Genomic DNA, 19,832 nt, shown 5'->3' with positions numbered 1-19,832 from the left:
ATAAAACCAAGGGGCATACTACTTGGAATGCAGTCCTGCCACCTTTTTTAATACTTTCTAATAAAGAACTAATATATACCAATTTTTATCAGATAAATCCATAATTCTTTAGAGTTTCAACTGTGTATTGTAACTTTGTGCTATTGTCAGCATGAGCAACACAAAGCTGTAGCAGACCTGTAAATCTTGTAGCATCAACACTGACACTCTTGCTTGATTTTCACTTTTGCTTGGCTACTAACTCACATCTTGTCCTGCAGATGCTGAACAGGAATTATTCTCAGATGACGGTTCATCTGTGTCGCAAATTCAGTCACAAACTCAATCCCCACAAAATGTCCCAGAAAGATTAGAAGGTATTCCATGCAATTTCTGTTTGATGCCAAGGGCTCCAATAACCCAAGTCCTCGACTCTTCTGCTGCACTTTTACACTTGCATGAAGTCAATTGAGTCAAAAGGAGCCCTCTTTTGCAAAGTTTGGGTGGTACTCTGTCCAGAAAACTATTTTTTCCCAACTTTTTCTAATACAACATTCTCACAAACAGAAAACAACTCAGGGCATGCTGAAACTTAGATATTAACCAGGTGGGGCAAAGAGATACTATATTTCATTTTACTGAAAATATTAAGAATAGTTCTTTTGCCTAAGACTTCCGGAAGTCTAAGTAGGCATTTTAAAAGGCAAGTTCTCCAATGCCTTCTGTATGGATTGGCTGTGTTTTCATAAATCAGTCTCTTGCAGTAAAATGTAATTCTGACTGTCCTTGAGGCTGTGTAGACTATATTTGTACATACTCTATACAGCTTGAGCTGTGTATGCACCTGGCAGAGATATGGTTAAATTTTTCAGCCCATTTTCCCTTAATGACATTTTGACTGTGTTGTCTGCTTACAGCAACTAAGGCTGTGGATAAAGGGGAAAAGCCACATCTAAGCACTTCGGGTTTCATTCTTTGGATCACAGTCCAGACTCGCAGGCCTTGTCTCAGTACTGGGCTTTTTTGCATGAAAGTGTACATAAATAATTGCAAAATTATTTGCTCTTTCAGAAAATCATGAGGATTTCTACAGCCAGAATGCCAATCTAATATCTGTGGAGATGCCAGTTGTGGTGGTGAACGGGAAGGAAGATGCACACGATGTGGAAGAGGATCTCACCAGGAGGGTCAGTCAGTTGAGTACTGTGGAGAGCGTGGAGATTACCATTAAAGGCTCTGAAAAGATAGAAGAGGCTCTGTCCCCCGAAGGGTCACCTTCCAAATCCCCTTCAAAGAAAAAGAAGAAATTCCGCACCCCATCCTTCCTGAAAAAGAGTAAAAAGAAGGAGAAGGTAGAAGCGTAAGTGCAGTTCTGTTGTGAGGAGACATTGCACATTTTAAACCTTTAAGTTGACCATTAACAGCGTAGTGTTAGGGGTGTGCAGTAACTGGACTTTTAACCTAAACAAGTAGAAACTGGAAGAGGTTTTGCTTTAAAGAAACCAAACAAAGAGACAAACAAGAAAACCTTTCATGTTAATTGCAAATTAATTCATCTCTCACTTAGCTGTGTCCAAAATTGCTATGAGGGTTGGAAACGTTGATTAGTTTCATGTAGAACTACACTGGCAGGTGCTCAATTACCATCATAGCAAGGTCAAATACCATCACAGTATGCAGCAGCCAGTTCTGCTCAGAGTATTTTGCAGACCTGAAAATTTTCAGTACAGTTAAAGCCTTTATTAAAGTTACTGTTGAGTGATCATATGACTTTTTAAAACTGCTGTCTCATTTGGAAACCAGATCATACATTTTTGTATTGTGGTTTTTTGACCATATATTTTATGTTTTTGTACCCCCATTTGAGTGGGTACATATTAACAGCACACCTTTGCATCTTTTTTAAGATTAGCTCATATAGAAATAATATACACTGGCACATAATACTAGGGGAAAAACTGTGTAAGAGAAAGTTTATTTGGAATTATACAAAATGTCTAAAGAATTCCATTATTCAATAACTTTTTTGCCAAATATTTCATTTTAGTGAAATATAATTTTTGAAGACTTCTTTTTTATTCTATCAGTTGGGGTGGGGGAAACCCTTATTTTTCAAGAAGGGGGATTTTATACACTTAACATTGATAATTTAGTTTAACTGACAAAACAAAAAGAAGATTTTATATGTTCAAATGTTTGTATACCATTCAGTATAAAGGTATTATAAGCATGTGAACCAAGCATTTAATAGTTAGAGTGTATTTAAGAATGCTTGGTTTAGAGTATACTTAAATATAATTCAGGAATCCAGGGACTTCAAAATCAAAGGATAAAAGCATATAAAATTGAACTGGATTCATGTTTAAAAATTATTTGTGGGTTGTTCTTTTTCTCTCTCATGGTATTGCTAATGAATGAAGAAAAAAAATCTCTTAACATAACCAAATGAAGGAAACAAAAATGTTAAAAGGGAAAGTGAAATAGTAGGGAAATAGGAGGAGACAAAGAAAGTAAAAGTTCGGTGATTATTTTTTTTAAATATATGATACGGATTGCGGGATATTTTTATTAAATCAGCAGAGTGACATTTCCATATTAGATGTTTTAAATAATTTGTATGGATTCATGCAGAGTGCAACACTTTGGGTTTTTTCTTCAGTTTCATTCAAGTTGTAAAAGGGTCTCGTGAATCTGTGTTGTCCTTTGGATGAACCCAGAGCAAATCAGAGCCTAGTGCCATGGGTAAGGGTGGTACTGCCACTTACTCATTTTTACTTGTATTGTCATTTTAGTACTTTTACTGTATTGTAAATACAAACTAAACATAGAGATTAACATAGGGGTTTCTTCGCTGTGTCAAATGTCTGTAAATCAGTCATCCAATAGGAAGTACATCTTTTAAGATCCATGTGATTCCCAAATTACCGGTTGAAATATTATACAATATATAATTGTTAAATATGGCTGGAGAGTGGTTTGGCATGCAAAAATGTTGATTATAGCATGTTTGGGGGCTGGTTAGCTTTGACCGTGTAAGTGTGATAATGCAATGTTGGAATGGATCCTGGAAACAATTTTCTAGCTGTCACTAAATACTGGAATCAGTGTTTTTAATCATAGTGGAAACTTTCAGTTGCTTACTTTGTTTTTTATGTTCTACATTATTTGTGTTGTATTACAACATATGTAGAAACAGTAACCTGTGAACTACGCTTTTCATAACTTTTTTAAAAATATATCTAAATGAATGCAATGTGCATAAATATTTTTTAAAATGCAACCGTGAACTATTTGCACCTTTTGCTAATGCCTCTATTTACTTGCTTTGGCATAAAGAATGAGCCAGCCAACTCTTGTGTCCTGTGGAAAATATATAAATGTTATCTGAAATTGCTCATAGATGTAATGCTAATTAATGTTAAATCACAAATAAACAGTATTTTAAATAGATGGATTTCATATAGCAGCATTTTGTTTATGCACTTACATCTCTTGCTTGTAGAGAAGATGCTTTGATTTTGCACGTTGCTTCTCAAGAATTTATTCTGGAGAGGACTTCTTGCTTGTGCTTATCCTGAGAGCTCTGCAAGAAAATAATGTGATCTTGTGTTGAACAGCTTTTGTCTCTGTCACAGGTGCCGGGGAGGAAAGAGGACAGGCCCTTGGTAAAAAGCAGGGCACTGCCAGGCAGTTGTTCTGAGCCCAGGGGCGTCTGTGCTTGCCCATTCTGGGCTGTCTCCTGCTCTGCAGCACCATGGCATCACAGGTGACATGAGGGACTGGGGTGGTTTTAGTGCTAAGTACAGAGCAAGGAAATAGCTCAAAGAAATTACCCTTTATAAATTATTAATAAAACAAAGGTTTCCTTATAGAAAAAGCTCAATGCGAAGTTATTTGAAGATATCTGTGTCACGCCCTGCCAACATATGGTGTATGTCGGAGCCTGTGAAGCTGCAGAAGTTGCAGTGTTTTGTTTTTGTAGCTGTATCAACTCTGGGAAAGGACTTTAAGGACTGCACAAATGTTTATTTTCCTCATCCTTCCACAAATCAGCCTTTTGTTTCTGTTTACAAGAAAGTCAAAATTCAGTCCTCCGAGTCTGGTGACAGTTTGATGAACTTGGTCCCCATGTCGTAGAATAATTTTGGGTTAGCATTTTAAATAAATCTTGACCAAGATTTTAGTATTTTTCTGACTATAATTTGTCTCCAGAAGCATCTACAATCTTTTTAGTGCTGCACTAATGTGAAAGTAAACACTGTATTCACCCAGAGAAGTGTCCACTGTAAGGCCAAGGGCATACATAATTTACTTCTTCAGGTTCTTTTTATTCCCAAGAGTCTACAAACCACATCAGACCCTTCATTTTCACTTAAATCTTACTCTTTCACAGTGTTACTCAAAGGATCTGAGATTCTGCAAGCCAAAGCATGGAAATAAGGTAGAAATAAAGTATGCCTGTTTGTAACAGGCATAATAAACATTAAAACTTAAGTTTTGGGAAGTAGGAGCCCTTGGACAGATGAGCTTCAAAATGGATCATTAATATGATAGGAAATAATTATTGTCATTAGGCTGCTTGTCCCAAGAGAGAGCAATACAGAGAAGCAGTGTTTACTGTGAGGAATTGCATGCCAGCTACCACCCAAGAACATTAAAAAGGATTTATAAAGCTGTACATCCAGGTGATTGCCTGTTGTTGCCTTTTACAGACTTCCAGCTGTTCTGGAGATAAGTGTTACATAGCAAAGCAGATTTTGCAGAATCTGCAGAATGAGGTGTATCAGGCTTTAGATGCCACAAGGAGACAGAATAACGTCATGGTTAGGGCTGTAATAGGCCATTTTTACTCATATTTTCCTGCCTTGCCAGTTGAGTCCATTACACGCTGTTGAGCACATGGCATAAATTGCTGTCATCTGTGGGGCAAGTAGTTGAGAATTTTCTATTTTCTACATATCCAGTTTGCAAAACTGTTGAGTTTTCACTATTTGAGCCCATGGAAACTTCTCAAACAGGATGTACTGTGGTGTATCCAAGGACAGTGAGAAAGGGCCCAGTGTCCCATGCTGTGCACGTGGGTCTGATGGAAACTTCTGACGTGAGCGCCGATGTTCTCTCTCTTCCTTTCTGCAGACTGGCAGGGAAACACATCCTTCACCCATGGGGCTGCTGCTGGGTTGGTGTTTGTCCTTTCAAAGGCCCAGGGTGTTCCCAGAGGTGCAGGGCTCTGGAAGACAGTGGCCAGGAGCTGCCTGGCCGTGTGTGTGTGGGCAGCTGGAGCAGTGCCAGCCTGGCCGTGGGCGTTGCCGCAGGCACAGCAACGTGCTGGGAGCACCAGGACAGCATTCAGTGAGGGCATGCTGGCTGTCACACAGCCTGCAGGAACTGCTCTGCCAGAGACTTGCAGCTTGGCCAAACTTGCACAGACTCTTGGGGGAACGATAGAAAGCCCATCCTCTATATCACTCAGCCCTTCACCACAGTTTCTAATCTCAATTTCAAAGCCAGCAGTAATTTAAATTTCCAAGAGAAAAGATTGACAGAATACAATATGAAAAAACTTGTATTTTTGTACAGCCTTGTCCTTTGGAAGTGTTGGGGTACAACAGCTGTACTTTTTACATGTGCCAGAATTACATGCAAACACACCCAGGCAGTTTTCACGTGGAGCAGTGCACAGCATGGACAGCTTCGGTCAAGTTTGATCAACTTAAACGCAAACAAAACAATGCCTGATGATGGGAACTGGAGGCTGAACAAGAGTTCACACTCTGAAATTGTGGCTGAGAGTTCCCAAGTCAAGCAGAGCCTCTGGGAGGTGAGAATTCAAGCGGCCTTTAGGTGGCATCAGACCCTCGCGTTTGCTGCCTTTGTTCCCCGCAGTCGCAAAGCCACCAACAAAGCGCTTTCAAAGAAGGTATTTTTGGTGGAGATTTTGTGGGCTTTATTCCAGTTCCAGTGCAGAGAGATGAAAGCAGACATCTGGCTGCTGGACTCATTTTCTATCCTGATTCATTTCAAAATCCAGCAATGGAGCAGGCTTTGTCAGGGAGGCAAGACTCCTCCTCTCCCCTCCATCCTTTTGCAACAAGCTAAGAATGTTGAAGTTTTTTTGAACTTTTTAACTCATTCCACTAAACAGAATAATATCTATTTTTTCAGTATTTTCTCTCTATCAACCATACCCACAAGCCAGAGACGTCTCAGTGGTTCTGGAGGGTGGGCCAGAAGTCACAGGAGTCCCCAGTGGAAGAGCCCTGGTGCCAAAGGTTCCCACACCCTTCTGTCTCACCTGCTCCCACATCCTGAATTCCAGGTGCATTTCCTTTCACATTTGCAGCAGTAACTCGATACAACTGTGTGTCTCTGGACTCTGCTGGAGCTTTTGCAAATTTTTAATTTGCAAATGTTATTTGTAAAAACAAAACTTGTGCCCTGGGTTATCAGGATGGTGAGTAGTTGAACTCTGTAAGGAGCAAGTGAAATTCTCTGGGGTGGTGACGTGGTCCTGGGCATGGTCCTGACCGCTCCCAGCCCTGGCTGACATTGGCAGCTGGTGCTGGGTTTGACCTTTGGCATGTCAGCTGCTGGCTGCTCTCTGACCTCGCAGGCACAGCCCTCATCCCTCTCCTCCCAAAGGTACAGAAAGTTCAAACATCCACTCAAGTGAGGTGCTTAACTTAATGGCCTGGCTTTTCTCGAAAGGCTGAGCACTTAGCCATGCCAGGGAGAGCTGCAGAAGAGCAAGTTGTTGAGCCCTCAGCTTGGTGCAGGGAGAGCCAAATAATCCCTGAACTGCAGGGGAAATGTAGCTCCCAACATCAGCATTTTGACGAGCTGTGCTTGAGGACCTTGCAGGGGCTGAATTTCTCAGTGAAATCTTGTCAGCCCAGGCCCTTCCCTCTCCTCCACGCCCCCACTGGGGTGGAAAAGGAGAGGTTGCTGCAGAAGGCTGGATTTCTGTGTCCAGGGTGTTGAGAGCAGCTAACTGATCCCTAATAAACATGCCATGTTCAGGGTCTCTGAGTGTTAATGGCAGTGTGGGGACCTGCCTGAGCTTGTCTCTTGAGCTGGTGTTTGGCACAGTGGCACTAAAGCTTGGGGACGCTTCAGATCTCTGCACCAATGGCCATGTGGGGCAGACATGTACCCAGACAGGTGCTGAGCTGGGGCCTCAGAGATGCTCCAGAGGGCCAAAGCCACCTCATCTACTGAATTGTACCTTTGCTGGGTGCCAAAAAGGACCTACAGAAAACTCTGAACACACTGCAGCAGCTGCAGTTTATACACAGAGCTTTGCCCTTGGATGTTGGACACTTTCAGCCTCAATCCTTCTTTAAATGGATGGACAAGACAGAAGCTGGCTATTAAATCCACTCAGCAGAATGGGAATGTGGGACAATAACTCCCTTTCCCAAACAGGAACTACCAATTTCTTATTCCAGTGAGTATAAGCATTCTCCCCTTTCTAGCAGGCAGAGGTACAGTGTTTTCAATACTTACTCTTTCCATCTGGCTAGACAGCTCTCTCAAACACCAATACCTATAATTACATATATTATGTATATTTGTATATACATATTACACATGCTAATTATATCTACAGAGGCATTAAAACATTTACCCTGCTTGACTTCAGTTTTATTTTAAAGTTGGCAGCATCCAGCCAACATTAGGAATATGCTGTATAAATAAGTAGAGTTTATTTAGATTTATTCAACAGTGTTTACAACTAATAAATAACCACATCCATTTAAGTCCTGATCTCCTGGCTGGCATGTCACCTACATGTGATCATTCACCTTCAGCTGGAGCAGCTGGTTCTTCCTGGATTTATTTAATGGAGCTAACTTCACAAATGACCTGGAAGAGGCACATTGGGCAGAATTTGTTCTGCCACTGTCAGTCTAATGGGAGAATATTTGGGCATTGGAGTAGTTTTCTTATAAACAGATATTTTGGGCTGTCTTACTCCACTTGGCTTGGTTTCTGCCTTTCCAGTTCCAGTATGGGCATATTCCCACAAGAGGAGAAGGTCTGGCAAGCAGGAAGCATTCCCCAGTGGCAGCCCATGCCCAGCATCTAGATTAAATAGCTTTTGCTGCACGAAGCCAGACAGGCTCTTGGAGCAACTCAAGAGCACGTGTGCAAGTGCCACTTTTGGCAGCTGCCTTTAATTTGATAGATGCAGTTATGAATTGATTTTAGGATTTTGGGATGTAGACAATGCAATTCCTCCAGTCATAAAGGAATGGCAGCACCTCTTAGCTCCTGTGTTAACCAAAATGCTGTGGCCAGGGGCTGGGGTGGCTATTTCCATGTTCCAGCTCCAGTGGTGGGAAGGATGCTCCTCCCTGCCAGCCAGGGGCTGTTGTTGGATGCCCTGGGCTGCACTTTGGGCAGCAGGGATAGTGCCAAGTTACTGATGGCTCCCTTCATCCCTTTACTCCCCTGTTGGTTCAGTGTCCATTTCCTGTCTCTGAGTTACCTTGCCAGTCTCATTGATGCCTGTGCCACCCCAGTTCATCCAGCTGTGGCTGTCAGAGAGCATTTGACATGGCAAGGGAGAGTGGGAGCGTAACTGAGCTTCTCTAAACATCACTTAGGCAGAGAGGTGAAAGGCCCCTTGGGTGGTAACACGGTGGACAGGAGCTGCTCCAACAGCACTGCCAAACCTCTGCCCATTCTGCCCAATCCCAGCCCAACACTTGGGAAAAAACACCAGGGTGGGATTTGCCACCAGCCATAGCTCACCTCTACTGTGCTGGCAGACAAGACAAAAGCCACCAGAAGTGAGGATGTGTGGAGGGATAGGATGTAAGAAAATAGTGCAGAAGGTAGTCTGACACCTGAGGAGTTGCAGCTGCACTGATCACCAAAGATTAGGAGCAGCCCTGCCCTTAACAGGCCACAGCTGTGTCCAATAAGAAGAGGAGTGCAACAAAAGAGTGGGTTAGCTGGGTGAGGAGAGAGGTGGAGTTTGTTGGTTGTGTTGTGAAGAAGGAGGAGTCAGTGCTGTGAGGAGCTGTGCATGAGAAATCACCGAGAAGGTATGGGAGCTTTGCAATAAGATGATAACAAGGATGTGCAGTAAGTCACCAGCAGCTCCTGGAGAGCTGATGAGCAGGAGTGAGGTTTGCTGTTGCATCACCTGCTCCCGAACATGCTCAGGAGCACTGCTGCACAGGAACAGGACCTACCCCAAACCTACCCTCGATGGATGCTCCCAACCACAGAGAAACATGCACTGTGGGTACTGTGCAGCCCTTTGCCATTGCCCACATAGCGACTTTGGTGTGGTGGGGCTTTGGAGGAAGCCAGGAAACATCCCATGCCTGCCTGCCAAGGATGCAGCTCTGCAAAGGCAGTGGAGCCACACTCTGGAGACCCCCTGAGCCCCAGGCTGAGCACTTGGCCAGGGCTCTCCAGCCAGCCCATCCTGCTGTGCTGGGGGCTGACGGGTACAGACTCCTCTTCCATCTCTTGGTGGGATAAAAACCACCCACCCTATTGTTCACAGCCATCCTCTCAAAGTTTATAAATAAACCCCGTTTCCCTGCTGTCTTTGTGCTTTCCCATTTTGACGCAGCCTTGATTTCCTCCTGTTCCAGAGGCCTTCAAACAAACAGCTCCTTTTTTTGTTGTTGGTTTGCTTCCTCCTGTGCTGGAGCAGACACCAGTGCCTGTGCCTGGTGCCAGGATGCCGAGTGCTGGGACAGGGTTATCTGCCAGCTTCCCGTAAATTACCCCATGTTGTAGGTGTGGGTGTTAATGTGCAACTTGGTGGCAAAGCAGCTGGTTTTATTGCATGTGCAGCATGTTAGCAGTGGGAGGAGGATGCTGAGCAGTCTGGGGATGGGATATGGGAGCCTGGTGCTGTCCCAGACAAGTCTTCCCTCTACAGGGTGAGGCAGAGCAGTCAGGCTCCTTCAAATCCAAGCATGAAGTGGGTGATCCACAGGATTCACTGCTGCCCAGGCAGGATCACACCTCCACTATCCTAAAAATACTGGAGTGCTTAAAATTAGGTAATTCCCCAATTAATTTTAATGGTGCTACTTAATTTCTAGGCATTTTAAAGCTCGCTTCTTGCTGGCAATTTGCAACTGTTTAACAGCGATTCTGGTTACCAGCATCTTTTGGGTAAATATTTAAGGAACATTAAAATCCACCCATGGTCTATATAACTGCCCTTCTCTCTGTATCAATATTGGGGATTGCTCATGTAATACATGGCTCTATTAGATGTGGTCATAAAAGCAGGTCTGTGGCCTGGGCCAGAACAAGGAAGGGTGTGTTTTGCTTTTTCAGCACTTGCATTGCAAGGGCAGGCTAATTTTTAACTCTCTCATAATATTCACAGCATCTGGGTGAAATCTGTCCACTGACTGGAGCCTGGGGTACAAGCAGAGCTGGGGAGAGCAGGGATGCTCTGAGCATCATGGTGCTGCAGGGTGAGATATGGGAATGAATGAAGCTTTCCCTTTTTGTTCCTTTTTGATTACTTCTGCTGAAACCAACCTCCAGAAAAACACTGAGGGCTAGCATAGATGTTATGACAGCCCTTGTGCCTCCTAAGTTAAAAAAACCTGTTGGGTCATTCCCAAGCAGGAGTGAAGATGCCATCTCCCCTATCTTAACCACTAAGGTTAAAAAATAGCAGAGAGAGAAGTCTTAAAATATCTTGACACCTGAAATTCAGGAAGAAGAAAAAGAAAAGCCAGGAAAAGGGATGTGCTGAGCTGTAACAGCACGTGGGCAGCCCCTGTGCTGGCACAGGGCAGCCCAGCCCTGGTGACGTTGTGGGTACTCATGACTTCACCCCGGCTGGCCACAGTGCGGGTGTCTCCAGTTGTTTGACATTCCCCTTCCTCCTCCCCAAGGCCGAGACGTCTGTCTGTCCATATCCCGCCCATGTCTGGAGCCACCAGCTCCAAAGGGGAGCAGAATGAGCCGGCGGAGTTTCCCTGCTCCGCTGCCTTTGTGTGCAAACCGGGTTTATCTGTATTGTTTGGCCAGCGCCAGCAAATTACACCCTGCCTAATGCGTCGTTAGGGAGAGGCAATTAAATACCAACCCAACGAGTATTGCGGCCAGCGTGACTGGGGAGAAACAGCTGCAATCTGCATGGCAGCTGGGACAGACGGGTGGAAAACATCAACCTCTTTATTTGTGTCTTTGCTCTACCCTCTGCCGTGTCTGGCTGCCCGGCCGGGTGAAACCTGTGCAGGGCAGGGCTTGGCAGGAAGCAGGCAGGGATAGCGCCTGGATCCAGTGAGTTTTCACTGGTTTGACTCCAGCCCAAGTGGCTGGTGGTGCCCATCCTGTGTGATGCTGGGTCAGGTCACCAGAGGTCACAGGACTTTGCTTTTGCCCTGCAGAGCATTCCTCCAGCTGCTTTGTAGCCCTGTGGGCTGTTCTTGCAGGCACATCCTGACCATCCCTCTAGGATTTAGTGCTCCAGCTCAGTGTCCCATCAAATCAACCCTGATTTTCTATGGCATCTTCTTCAAGTGCCCTTGTGCTCAAGCTCCTGACACTGAGCTTGTGTCAGTCCAAACCCCCCGCAGCCTCCTGTGCTGTCCCCAGGTGAGATTTTCTGTCCCCTTCCTGCTTCACCTGCCATAATCAACAGCACATTCACATCTCTATCCCTCAGCCTCCAGTGCTGAATCACCCCAAGTGTTTTGTAGACCACGAATCCTGTTGCTAATCCTGAACACCCTAATGAATCATTTTTTCTCCCCAGATGCTGTGAGCACTCTAGGGGAGGGAGCTATTTTGCTGTGGCCTGGAGTGTTTTCTTAGTGTTATACAAATAAACAGGGGTGGGTTTGAACCAGGATCTCTGGAATCAACTTCCTGCAGGTGCTGAGAGAATTTCTGGGTGGATTTAGAGGTCTACCTTTGCAAACAGCATCTTTAGGAATCACTGAAGTGATGTTCATGGTGAAGTGCTCTGGCACCAGGAGCAGGCAATGAGAAAATCACCACTGGAGTCTCGTGAGAGCCAAGGATTTAAGCCGGCTGTGTGGACCAAGTCATCTGCCACCAAGCTCAGCCATCTGAAGTGTAGAGTAGATAATTTTTGCTGCTCACTTTTACCACCTATCTGAGAGCCAACAGTCCCAGGTTTATAGAGGGTTTGTGAGCCCTAAACAAAGGGTGCACAGGGGGTTCCCAAGAAGGGGAATACCCATGGCAGGGCAGCACATCAGTAACAGAGAACAACCATGTTCCTGCCAAAGCCATTGCCCACAATCAGCTGCTGATTTAAGCAAGGGTATCTGCCAGGTTAGCCCTATCAGGAACCCACAGTTACTTTTCCCTGCCCTGCACACTGGTTTGGGGCATTTCATGTGGTTTTACTCTGCAAGTTGTTTGCTCTTTGGGGGATCCTACAGAATCCAAGTCCTGGGGGTAACAGCAGTCACAGGGAAGGGCACAGGGTTAAAAGGGCAATGAACGGGTCATGCTGATTATTGTCTTTACAGCCAGAGATTTTTCTAGGCCAGGCAGTGCAACAGATCAAATGTCTTCTTCAGACAGGTATCTGACAGCACAGTGAGAGTCAGCATCAGTGGAATCAGAGCAGGTGAGGATTAGGAAATGGATTGCAAAGTGAGTAATGCACTGGCTGGGGAGGGGAGCAGAAGGGCTGGGGGTGTCACCCCCACTCAGCAGAGCTGGAACCTGCACAAAAGAAGGGTCAGGACCAGCAGCAGAGGGTTTTGCTGTGACATGACTGCCATAAGATGTGGGGATCTCAGCCCAGTGGATCCTGTGAGATCACTGTGGGCAGCAAACCAGGGCCCGGGATGCTGAGACTTGTCCCTGGTGCTGCTGCAATGATCAACCATGGCCAGGGTGGGGACAGAGGATGCCAGGCAGGATCAGCCTGGAGGATGCACAATCCTCCTGCTTGGTTACAATGACAGGGGGCAGACGAAGATGAGGAGGAAGCTGCAGGGAAATACTGGGGAGAGGAAATATCTTTTAAATCTCAGATAATGTTGGCACACCAACAAATGGGTATTAAGTGGTGGGGGCTGCTGGGAGACTGGGAAATTTGTGAAGGGGATTATATGACGTGGCTGCTCAGAATAGTTGGACTAAATGACCCAGCCTATCCTCTCTGGTTTTGCCTTCCCCCTATGGCACCAGGTGCTTGGAGTAGCAGCAGGGCTGGTCAATTTGTATTTGAATATTAGGGTGTCAAGCAAGTAAAAATGAGAAAAACTGCATCCAAACACTAGTGTGCTTTTTCAGTTCTTGGGATGCACTAGAAAACCCTCCTGCACCAGCTTCTGGGGTCAAAACTTGCCTGCCAGTGGCCTGCAGAGGTGCAGTGAGCTGTATTGGAGGGAGATGCTTGTAAGAAGTGAAGGAAATCATTAGGCAACAGCAATTACACTGCAAGAGCCATGAGCTGTCTCTCAATGCATTGCACTGAACCAGCAGAGCTGCTGGCTGGTGGTGCTGGAGGCTCCCAAGGTTCCTCCCAAAGCCAAGCTCCTGGAAGCATTGTCCCTTCCAAGCCACATGCTCCCTTGCCCAGCTGGTGCCCATCATTGTGGCTCCACAGCCAGGGGCTGCCTTCCCCTGCCCACTGTGGGGTGCCATTAGGGCCAAGAGCAGCATCCTCGTGCCCCCCCAGCCTCCACCCTAACCCCAGCAGCCTTTGCCCATCAGGCTCCTGCAGTATTTTCCTGTGCCCTGACACTTTCTTCTGCCGGCAGGCGAGCAGTCACTCCAGGTCTGAGCATGACCTCTTTAGCCCGGGACATTTTTTCTGAAGTTTAACAAATTTTTAAAGTTAAACCTTCATCCAGCCTTTTATTTGGAATGACCAGCATTCTTCCCTCCTTGGAAGGGAAGAATGTCATTTTTCACTATTATTTAGTTGCTGCTGTTGCTGGAGTCAAGTGTCAGTTGTGCCCTGATGGATTTTCCCACCTTAACACCAGACCCAGGTACCACAAAGCCCAGGTTAGCCATGAAATCCAAGGAAACTAATTTTACTGTGCAAATGAGGATCTCCTCTTTGTAGAAACTGTCTGGTGAGTCCAAGCTGTGAAAGCTTTGGAAAGCAGAAATAAGGAATTGCTGAAGGACAGTCTGGGGAGGCCAAAACTGAGTCCTGCCTCTCCAAAACTCTGGGCATCATTTCTGCATGCTCTATCTCAGGGTGGGGATGGCTGGAAACCTCCCAGGACACTTCCCCTTGTAAAGGCTCTGCCTTTCTTTTCCTCTAGGCTTTATCTTCTGCAGCCAGTTGGCCAAGACACGAGGCCTGAGGGGGTGAAAGGGAAAAATGAGGTGCTGAGCAGGTGCAGTTTGTGCACAACTCCAGAGATGCCTGTTTCATAGCAGCCACCACCTCAGGAAGGCCATCTGGGGTTATGCATCAAAACACAGGGGGACCAGGAGGTTGTGTGCTATGACATCAGTTAAAAAGCCAGCTGGGAGGAGGGACACAGAGCATTCCAAAGTGAGAAGAGGCTCAAACTTCCATTGGGAGGTGTGGGATCCTCTTTCTGTGCTCTTTCCACAGTGAATCCTGCTGGGCTTGTCCTAGTGGCTCCTCAGCCCTAGCCCAGAAAGCACAAATCCCAGAAATGTGTTGGATGTCACATTGTGGAGTCTAACATAAAAACTCAAAGCTGAAGCATGCAAAATTGCACACTGAGACTATTACAAGATCCTCCTGCCTGGAGCAAAGTCAAATGACCTTCTCTTGATCTGCCAGCCCAGCCCAGACTCAAGGATCAATTGGTGTACTCCTAGGAGTGATGTAAAGCTTTCAGTTGAACAGATGGAGAACTAGATCCTCCACTTGGCTCTTTTCACCAGGGGAGACACTCTTGGGCCTTTTGCCACATCCATCCTCCCACCTGCCTCAGCAGGTCCCATCCACGCCCACCCACCCAGACCCACCAGGAATATTCAGCATTTGATCCACCCACCAAGGGATGTGCCTTTTTTCTGCTGGCACAAGGCAATTTCAGACCATATGTGTGCTTTCCCTTAAGGGTGGGCAAGAAAAAATCTTTATTATTTTTATATCAGAACTGCATGGCAACTACTGTGAAAGGCCAAGTGTGAACAGCAGTGAACTAGTATGAGCTGAGAAGAGCTCGTGCCATCTCCCAGCCTCTGAGACAGAAAACCTACTATTTATTACAAAGATGGAGAGTGGGGAGGGCAGTTAGAAGGCTGGAGGTAAAATAAAAAGTTTATTGTGAAAGTGGAGATTATAGCTCAGGCTTGCCTGATGAATGCTGAGATCAGGAGATCAGGGAGCACCACAGGATTTCAAGGAGGACCAATCCTTACAGGATTGTAAGGAGGGATTTCAAAGGAAACTAAGTAGAAGCTTTAGAGGTGCTAGCAGGATGAACCTGTAAATAACAGCATCATAAATGGACCTGAGAGAAGCAGTATGGCTAGGCAAGGCAGGACCATCACCACTATTTGTAGCTTAGTTATTTGCAGCACACACCAAGAGAGAGCATCAAGGACAGATTGCAGAGGCGATGCGGCAGCGTGGGCAGCCAGAGACACCCAGTGAAACCACGGAGCTTCCTGAGCCCCAGCAGAGGATCAGGAGTGCTCAAAAGCCTGAGGACCCAGCCTGCGTGACAGCTGCTGGAGCAGGCACCTAAACCCTGACAAGGGCTTTTGTCCTGGAGCACCTCTGAGTTATCCTGATCTCTTGTTCCATTTAGGGAGCAGTGGGGAAGTGAAAGGCCATTGTAATAATGGCTTCAAAAGAGGGCTGGATGCACCCCCCACTCTGGGTCTGGCCCAGTGAGAGTCAGGCTCTGACAGCATCCCTAAGGACAGGGAGCCCTTAGGGATGCAAACACCTAGCAGCCACACAGAAGGATGTGTGGCCCTGCTGTAAATCACAGTCCCATGTCACGCCCTGGGACAAGGGACAGCAGGCAGCAATGGCAGGTGGCAGCCAGGGCCTGCAGGACAGCCTGGAGCCAGTGCTGCAGGGGAGAGCTACATGTATTAATTATTGACTAGTGAAAGAAGAGATATGAGATTTCACTGACCTCTGTGCGCAGGCAGATTTCTGCACCCCAATTAAATCATGCTTGGGCAAGGAGAGGGGCGATACCTGCACTCACCACTGGGCTGGGGCCACAAGGAGTGATGCCAGTAACACTAAAAACACCCTGGGTCCAACAGCAAAATCAAGGTTTTAGGAGTCACCCAGGTTTCATGAGAGATCTCCTCTCCCTCCAGGGTACAGCTGCTCCAGACCAGCCCTAGCCCATCCCCACCACAACAACTGTGTCCATTTAAAAAAAAAAAGAAGATACGTGATAGCCTCCAAACAATTTTTCAATATCTTTGTATCACTCTTGTGCAGCAAGAAATGCCTGCCCATTGCAGACAGGCAGCACAACTATCACTTGGAAAATGAGTTAGTCCTTCCAAAAGGACTGCAGCAGACTTTTAAAGGCAGGTGAAATTTTAAAGGGATTACATTGGGATTAGCCTGAAAGGAAAGAGAGCAGGTGCTTCCAGGAGCTTTTGCAGACCAAAATCCAGGGTTGTCTTGGCTCCCACCCTTTAAAACCCTCTCTGAACCCTGGCAGGTCTGTCCAGGGGGTGATTTACACTGGTGCTGCACTGGAACAAACTGGATGGATAACACCTGCGATGTGGGGAAACAGCTGCTGTGTGTGATACCAGCAGAACAAGGTCAGAATACACCCACCAAAGGGGACTGAGCATTTGTGCTCAGAGCAGTGGCTCTGTTTTCCTCTGCTCAGCCCAACATGGGTACCACACACACACACGAGATGATTCCCATGGCAGAAGGGAAGGGATGCCCACTCTCTGCCCCAGGGGTTTCTCATGGCACCTGATACAACCTGTTAGCTTTTTACCTAAACCCACACCTTGCTATGTTATACAGCATTGCAAAATAAAGCACTCCAGCAATATTACCTCTTATCTAATCCAATCCCCAAATGATGGGGTGGATATTTTCCCCACTTTTACAGGTGTGAATTTGGCAACATCCCTGTGGGCACCCTCTGCACCCCTGGGCCACGCTCCCCTTGCTGGGCCACACTGTACTGAGGGCAGCCTGTGGCCACAGGCTGCTGATAAAAGGTCCAGGGATGTCCCATGATGTGAGAGCTGCCTTGGCCACGTGCCTGGAAGCAGGGGCTGTGCCAGTGGTGTGGGTGGTGGGGCTGAGCCAGTGGCTCACCCCAACTCCCATTGCCATGGGCCCATGGGGCTGCACTCAGATCTTCCACCTCTGCCTGAGAAGCAGCTTCCCCATCGCCTTGCAGAGAAACGATTGACAGTAAGACTTCAGGATGAGCTCAAAGGTTGAACAAAGTACAAGAGAAGGTAAATAAAGAGAGCATGCCCTTAAATGGCTGTATTTAGAAGGCTGTAGTGGATGAGGGTGCTGGACCATGGCTGCTGGACGTGCAGAGCTGGCAATACTGCCAAACTTCTTCCCTTATCACTCCTGTGTTGCCTCTCTGATTCTGGGTGCTTTCCACTGCTCACCCTTTTCTTTTTGTACTGCACAGCCCACATCTCCTAAAGCCTCCATTCCTCTTGAGCCAGTTCCCTTTGAATGCCTGCCCTTGGACCACTCCCTCAGGAATACTTTTCTCTGTGGAAGTGCCTTTAAAGAGAAATTATCCTGGACATAAGCTAGAAGGGAAAGGGATCAAAATTAATATTATTCTGGCTTCAAACCTGGGAAGTCACTGGGAAAAGTGGTACCTGCTGAATCAGCACCAATTCACACAAAGCATTCAAAAAATCACTAGAGAAATGATGTGCAGGTGCACAGAGAGGACCAAGAAATGCAATAGGTAACAGAGGATGCTGCCATTAGGCACAAGATCTACAGTATGGACTCTGGATGGCCATACACATCCTCATCCTCTGGGAGAGCGCCTGAGATTTTTAAATCATCTGATTTTTAGGCAATCTGATGCTGGTGCCCTTGGTGTGCTTTCAGCAATGACCTCTTGTACTTTAGGGTGAGGTCATGGAAAGCCTTCTGCCCAAGGGTGAGCCAGCAGAGAGGTGCCCTCAGTGTCCAGCCAGGCTGGACACCTGCTTGTGTCCAGGTCCCCAGAGGCTGCAGCTGGGGTTGATTAGAGCAATCCCATCACCAGCTCAACCCCTGCACAATTAAAAAGCCAGAGATTTTCTGACTGATGTTTTAATGGGAGTGTGTGCCCATGCACACTTGTAAAGCAGGAATCATGTCTTATCTCAGCTAGTCAGCGGAGTTAATAAAATCCAAGTACACTCTGAGTCCTTCACTTGCCTGGATGTACCCTGTGGCTCAGCCTGGCTCCCACCTCTGCTCAGCCCTTGCTTTCCCGGCTGAAATCCTGCTCTTAGGGATGGCCAGTCCCTGCGGGTGCTGAGCACACCCGGGCCTGGCAACGGCGTTCTGTCCCGCCCCACTCCCGGCACACCCGGCTCTGCCTTCTTCACTCTTCTTCAGACCATGACTAAATCCAGATGATGCTGTGTGCCCTCCCCCCTACCCCATCCCGTTCTGGGCTGCCAAACGCAGTGATGGGACAAGTCGTGGCACTGTTGATGCGCCAGCAGCCATGTGGTGCTGCCGGCACGGAGGAGGCCGTGTTGAGCCGCCCTGCACGGGGAGCTGGCCCGGCCCCGGCATGTGCCGTGGGAAGGGCATATGACGGACGAAATCCTGCAGCCATGCTTCCCAAAAATAGCCCGCTGGCCCCCAGCAGTTGGGTGCCGCAGGGATTTCATTGCATGGCTGCAGTCCGGGGCACCGTCCCCTCTCAGGTGATTCAGGTCCCCGTGATGCTGCGGGCTCCAGGTACCATTAGCATTACTAACGCAGCCCTCCTAAACGCCACCACGACCTCTCTGCTCCGCTCTCCGGCCCGTTCCGGTCCCTGGCAGGCCGGTGAGCCCGGCGAGACCCGCGGAGAGCCCCACGGCAGCCAGGGGTGAGCAGATCCCCACGCCCCAGCACATCTCCGGGGCTCTGCTGCTCCCCAGCCGCTCCCACAGGGCTCCTCAGAGGAACCAGACCAACCCGACCGGCCGGGCAGGAGCGGGGCTTTGTGCTGCAAACGCAGCACCGTGCTTCGGTGCTGCTGTCACGGACAGAAGGGGAGCCAGGAGGGTGCTGGAGGTCACTTGCGGCCAGACTGGTGTTCGCGGAGTCCGCTCCGCCTACCCCCTCAGAATTCATGGACCCGAGATTGCAAATGACTTCTGGAAGTGCAAATCCTGCCCTTCTCCTCAGTCTGGGTCAGGTCCTGCTCTCTCTCCTCCGGGCACAGCTGCTCTTTCTCACCTCCCTGACTGCAAAACAAGGGCAAAACAAGCGGCAGTGTGCCCGGCCCTGACCCCAGGTCTGCAGGGATGGATATGGAGGGGGTGAGGGAGGCTGGTGCATCCCTTGCCTGCTCTCCGCCTTCGATTTACTTTGGAAAAAAATAATTTATTAATTGCTTCTAGAGTCTGCACCCAGAGAGAGCTTTCTGGGGGCACTGCATAATAGAGGAGGAGTAACGTGACATTAAACCGCTAGTGCTTCACGCCGAGGGGCCCCTTCGGAGTTCGGGGCTTGCCTGCAGTGCTGGCCCCATCGCCCCAGCGCTGGGCGCAGCATGGGCTCCCCAGTCCGCCCGTCACGCTGGGTCCCTGACCGGGGACAGACCCTGGGGCAGTGGCGGGAGGTGACACAGGGTGACAAGAGGCAGGGCAGGCTTGGCTGTGCCTCTGTGTCCTGGGGGCGGGTGCAGCTGGGCCCCCCCCAGTGCCACCATCCCTGGGGGCCCGGTGGCACCACCGCCGGC

General features: G+C 47.6%; 2 protein-coding genes across 5 annotated transcripts in view; both read left to right on the top strand.

Annotated features, from left to right (window-relative positions):
- Positions 1–3,431, top strand: part of ADD3 (adducin 3) — a 58,797-nt gene extending 55,366 nt beyond the window's left edge. For 2 of the 4 annotated variants that reach the window (XM_031061726.1, XM_031061719.1), the window contains exons 14-15: positions 261–356; positions 1,051–1,705. In XM_031061726.1, the coding sequence (XP_030917586.1) occupies positions 261–356; positions 1,051–1,343 (389 nt within the window). In that variant the 3' untranslated portion in view covers positions 1,344–1,705. Of the gene's footprint in view, positions 1–260; positions 357–1,050 lie in introns of all 4 variants that reach the window. The other 2 variants (XM_031061717.1, XM_031061731.1) reach the window with 2 other exon arrangements.
- Positions 3,432–17,242: 13,811 nt separating this feature from the next.
- The window catches only part of MXI1 (MAX interactor 1, dimerization protein), a 57,838-nt gene continuing 55,248 nt past the window's right edge, over positions 17,243–19,832 (top strand). Inside the window, exon 1 of the mRNA XM_005417320.3 lies at positions 17,243–17,317. Within this exon, the coding sequence (XP_005417377.1) occupies positions 17,243–17,317 (75 nt within the window). The remainder of the gene's footprint in view (positions 17,318–19,832) is intronic.

This window comes from Geospiza fortis, unplaced genomic scaffold (genome assembly GCF_000277835.1).
Source record: "Geospiza fortis unplaced genomic scaffold, GeoFor_1.0 scaffold130, whole genome shotgun sequence".
Taxonomy (NCBI): Eukaryota; Metazoa; Chordata; class Aves; order Passeriformes; family Thraupidae; genus Geospiza; species Geospiza fortis.
The sequence above is the reverse complement of the archived record's forward strand: the minus strand, read 5'-3'. Positions and strand labels throughout refer to the sequence as shown.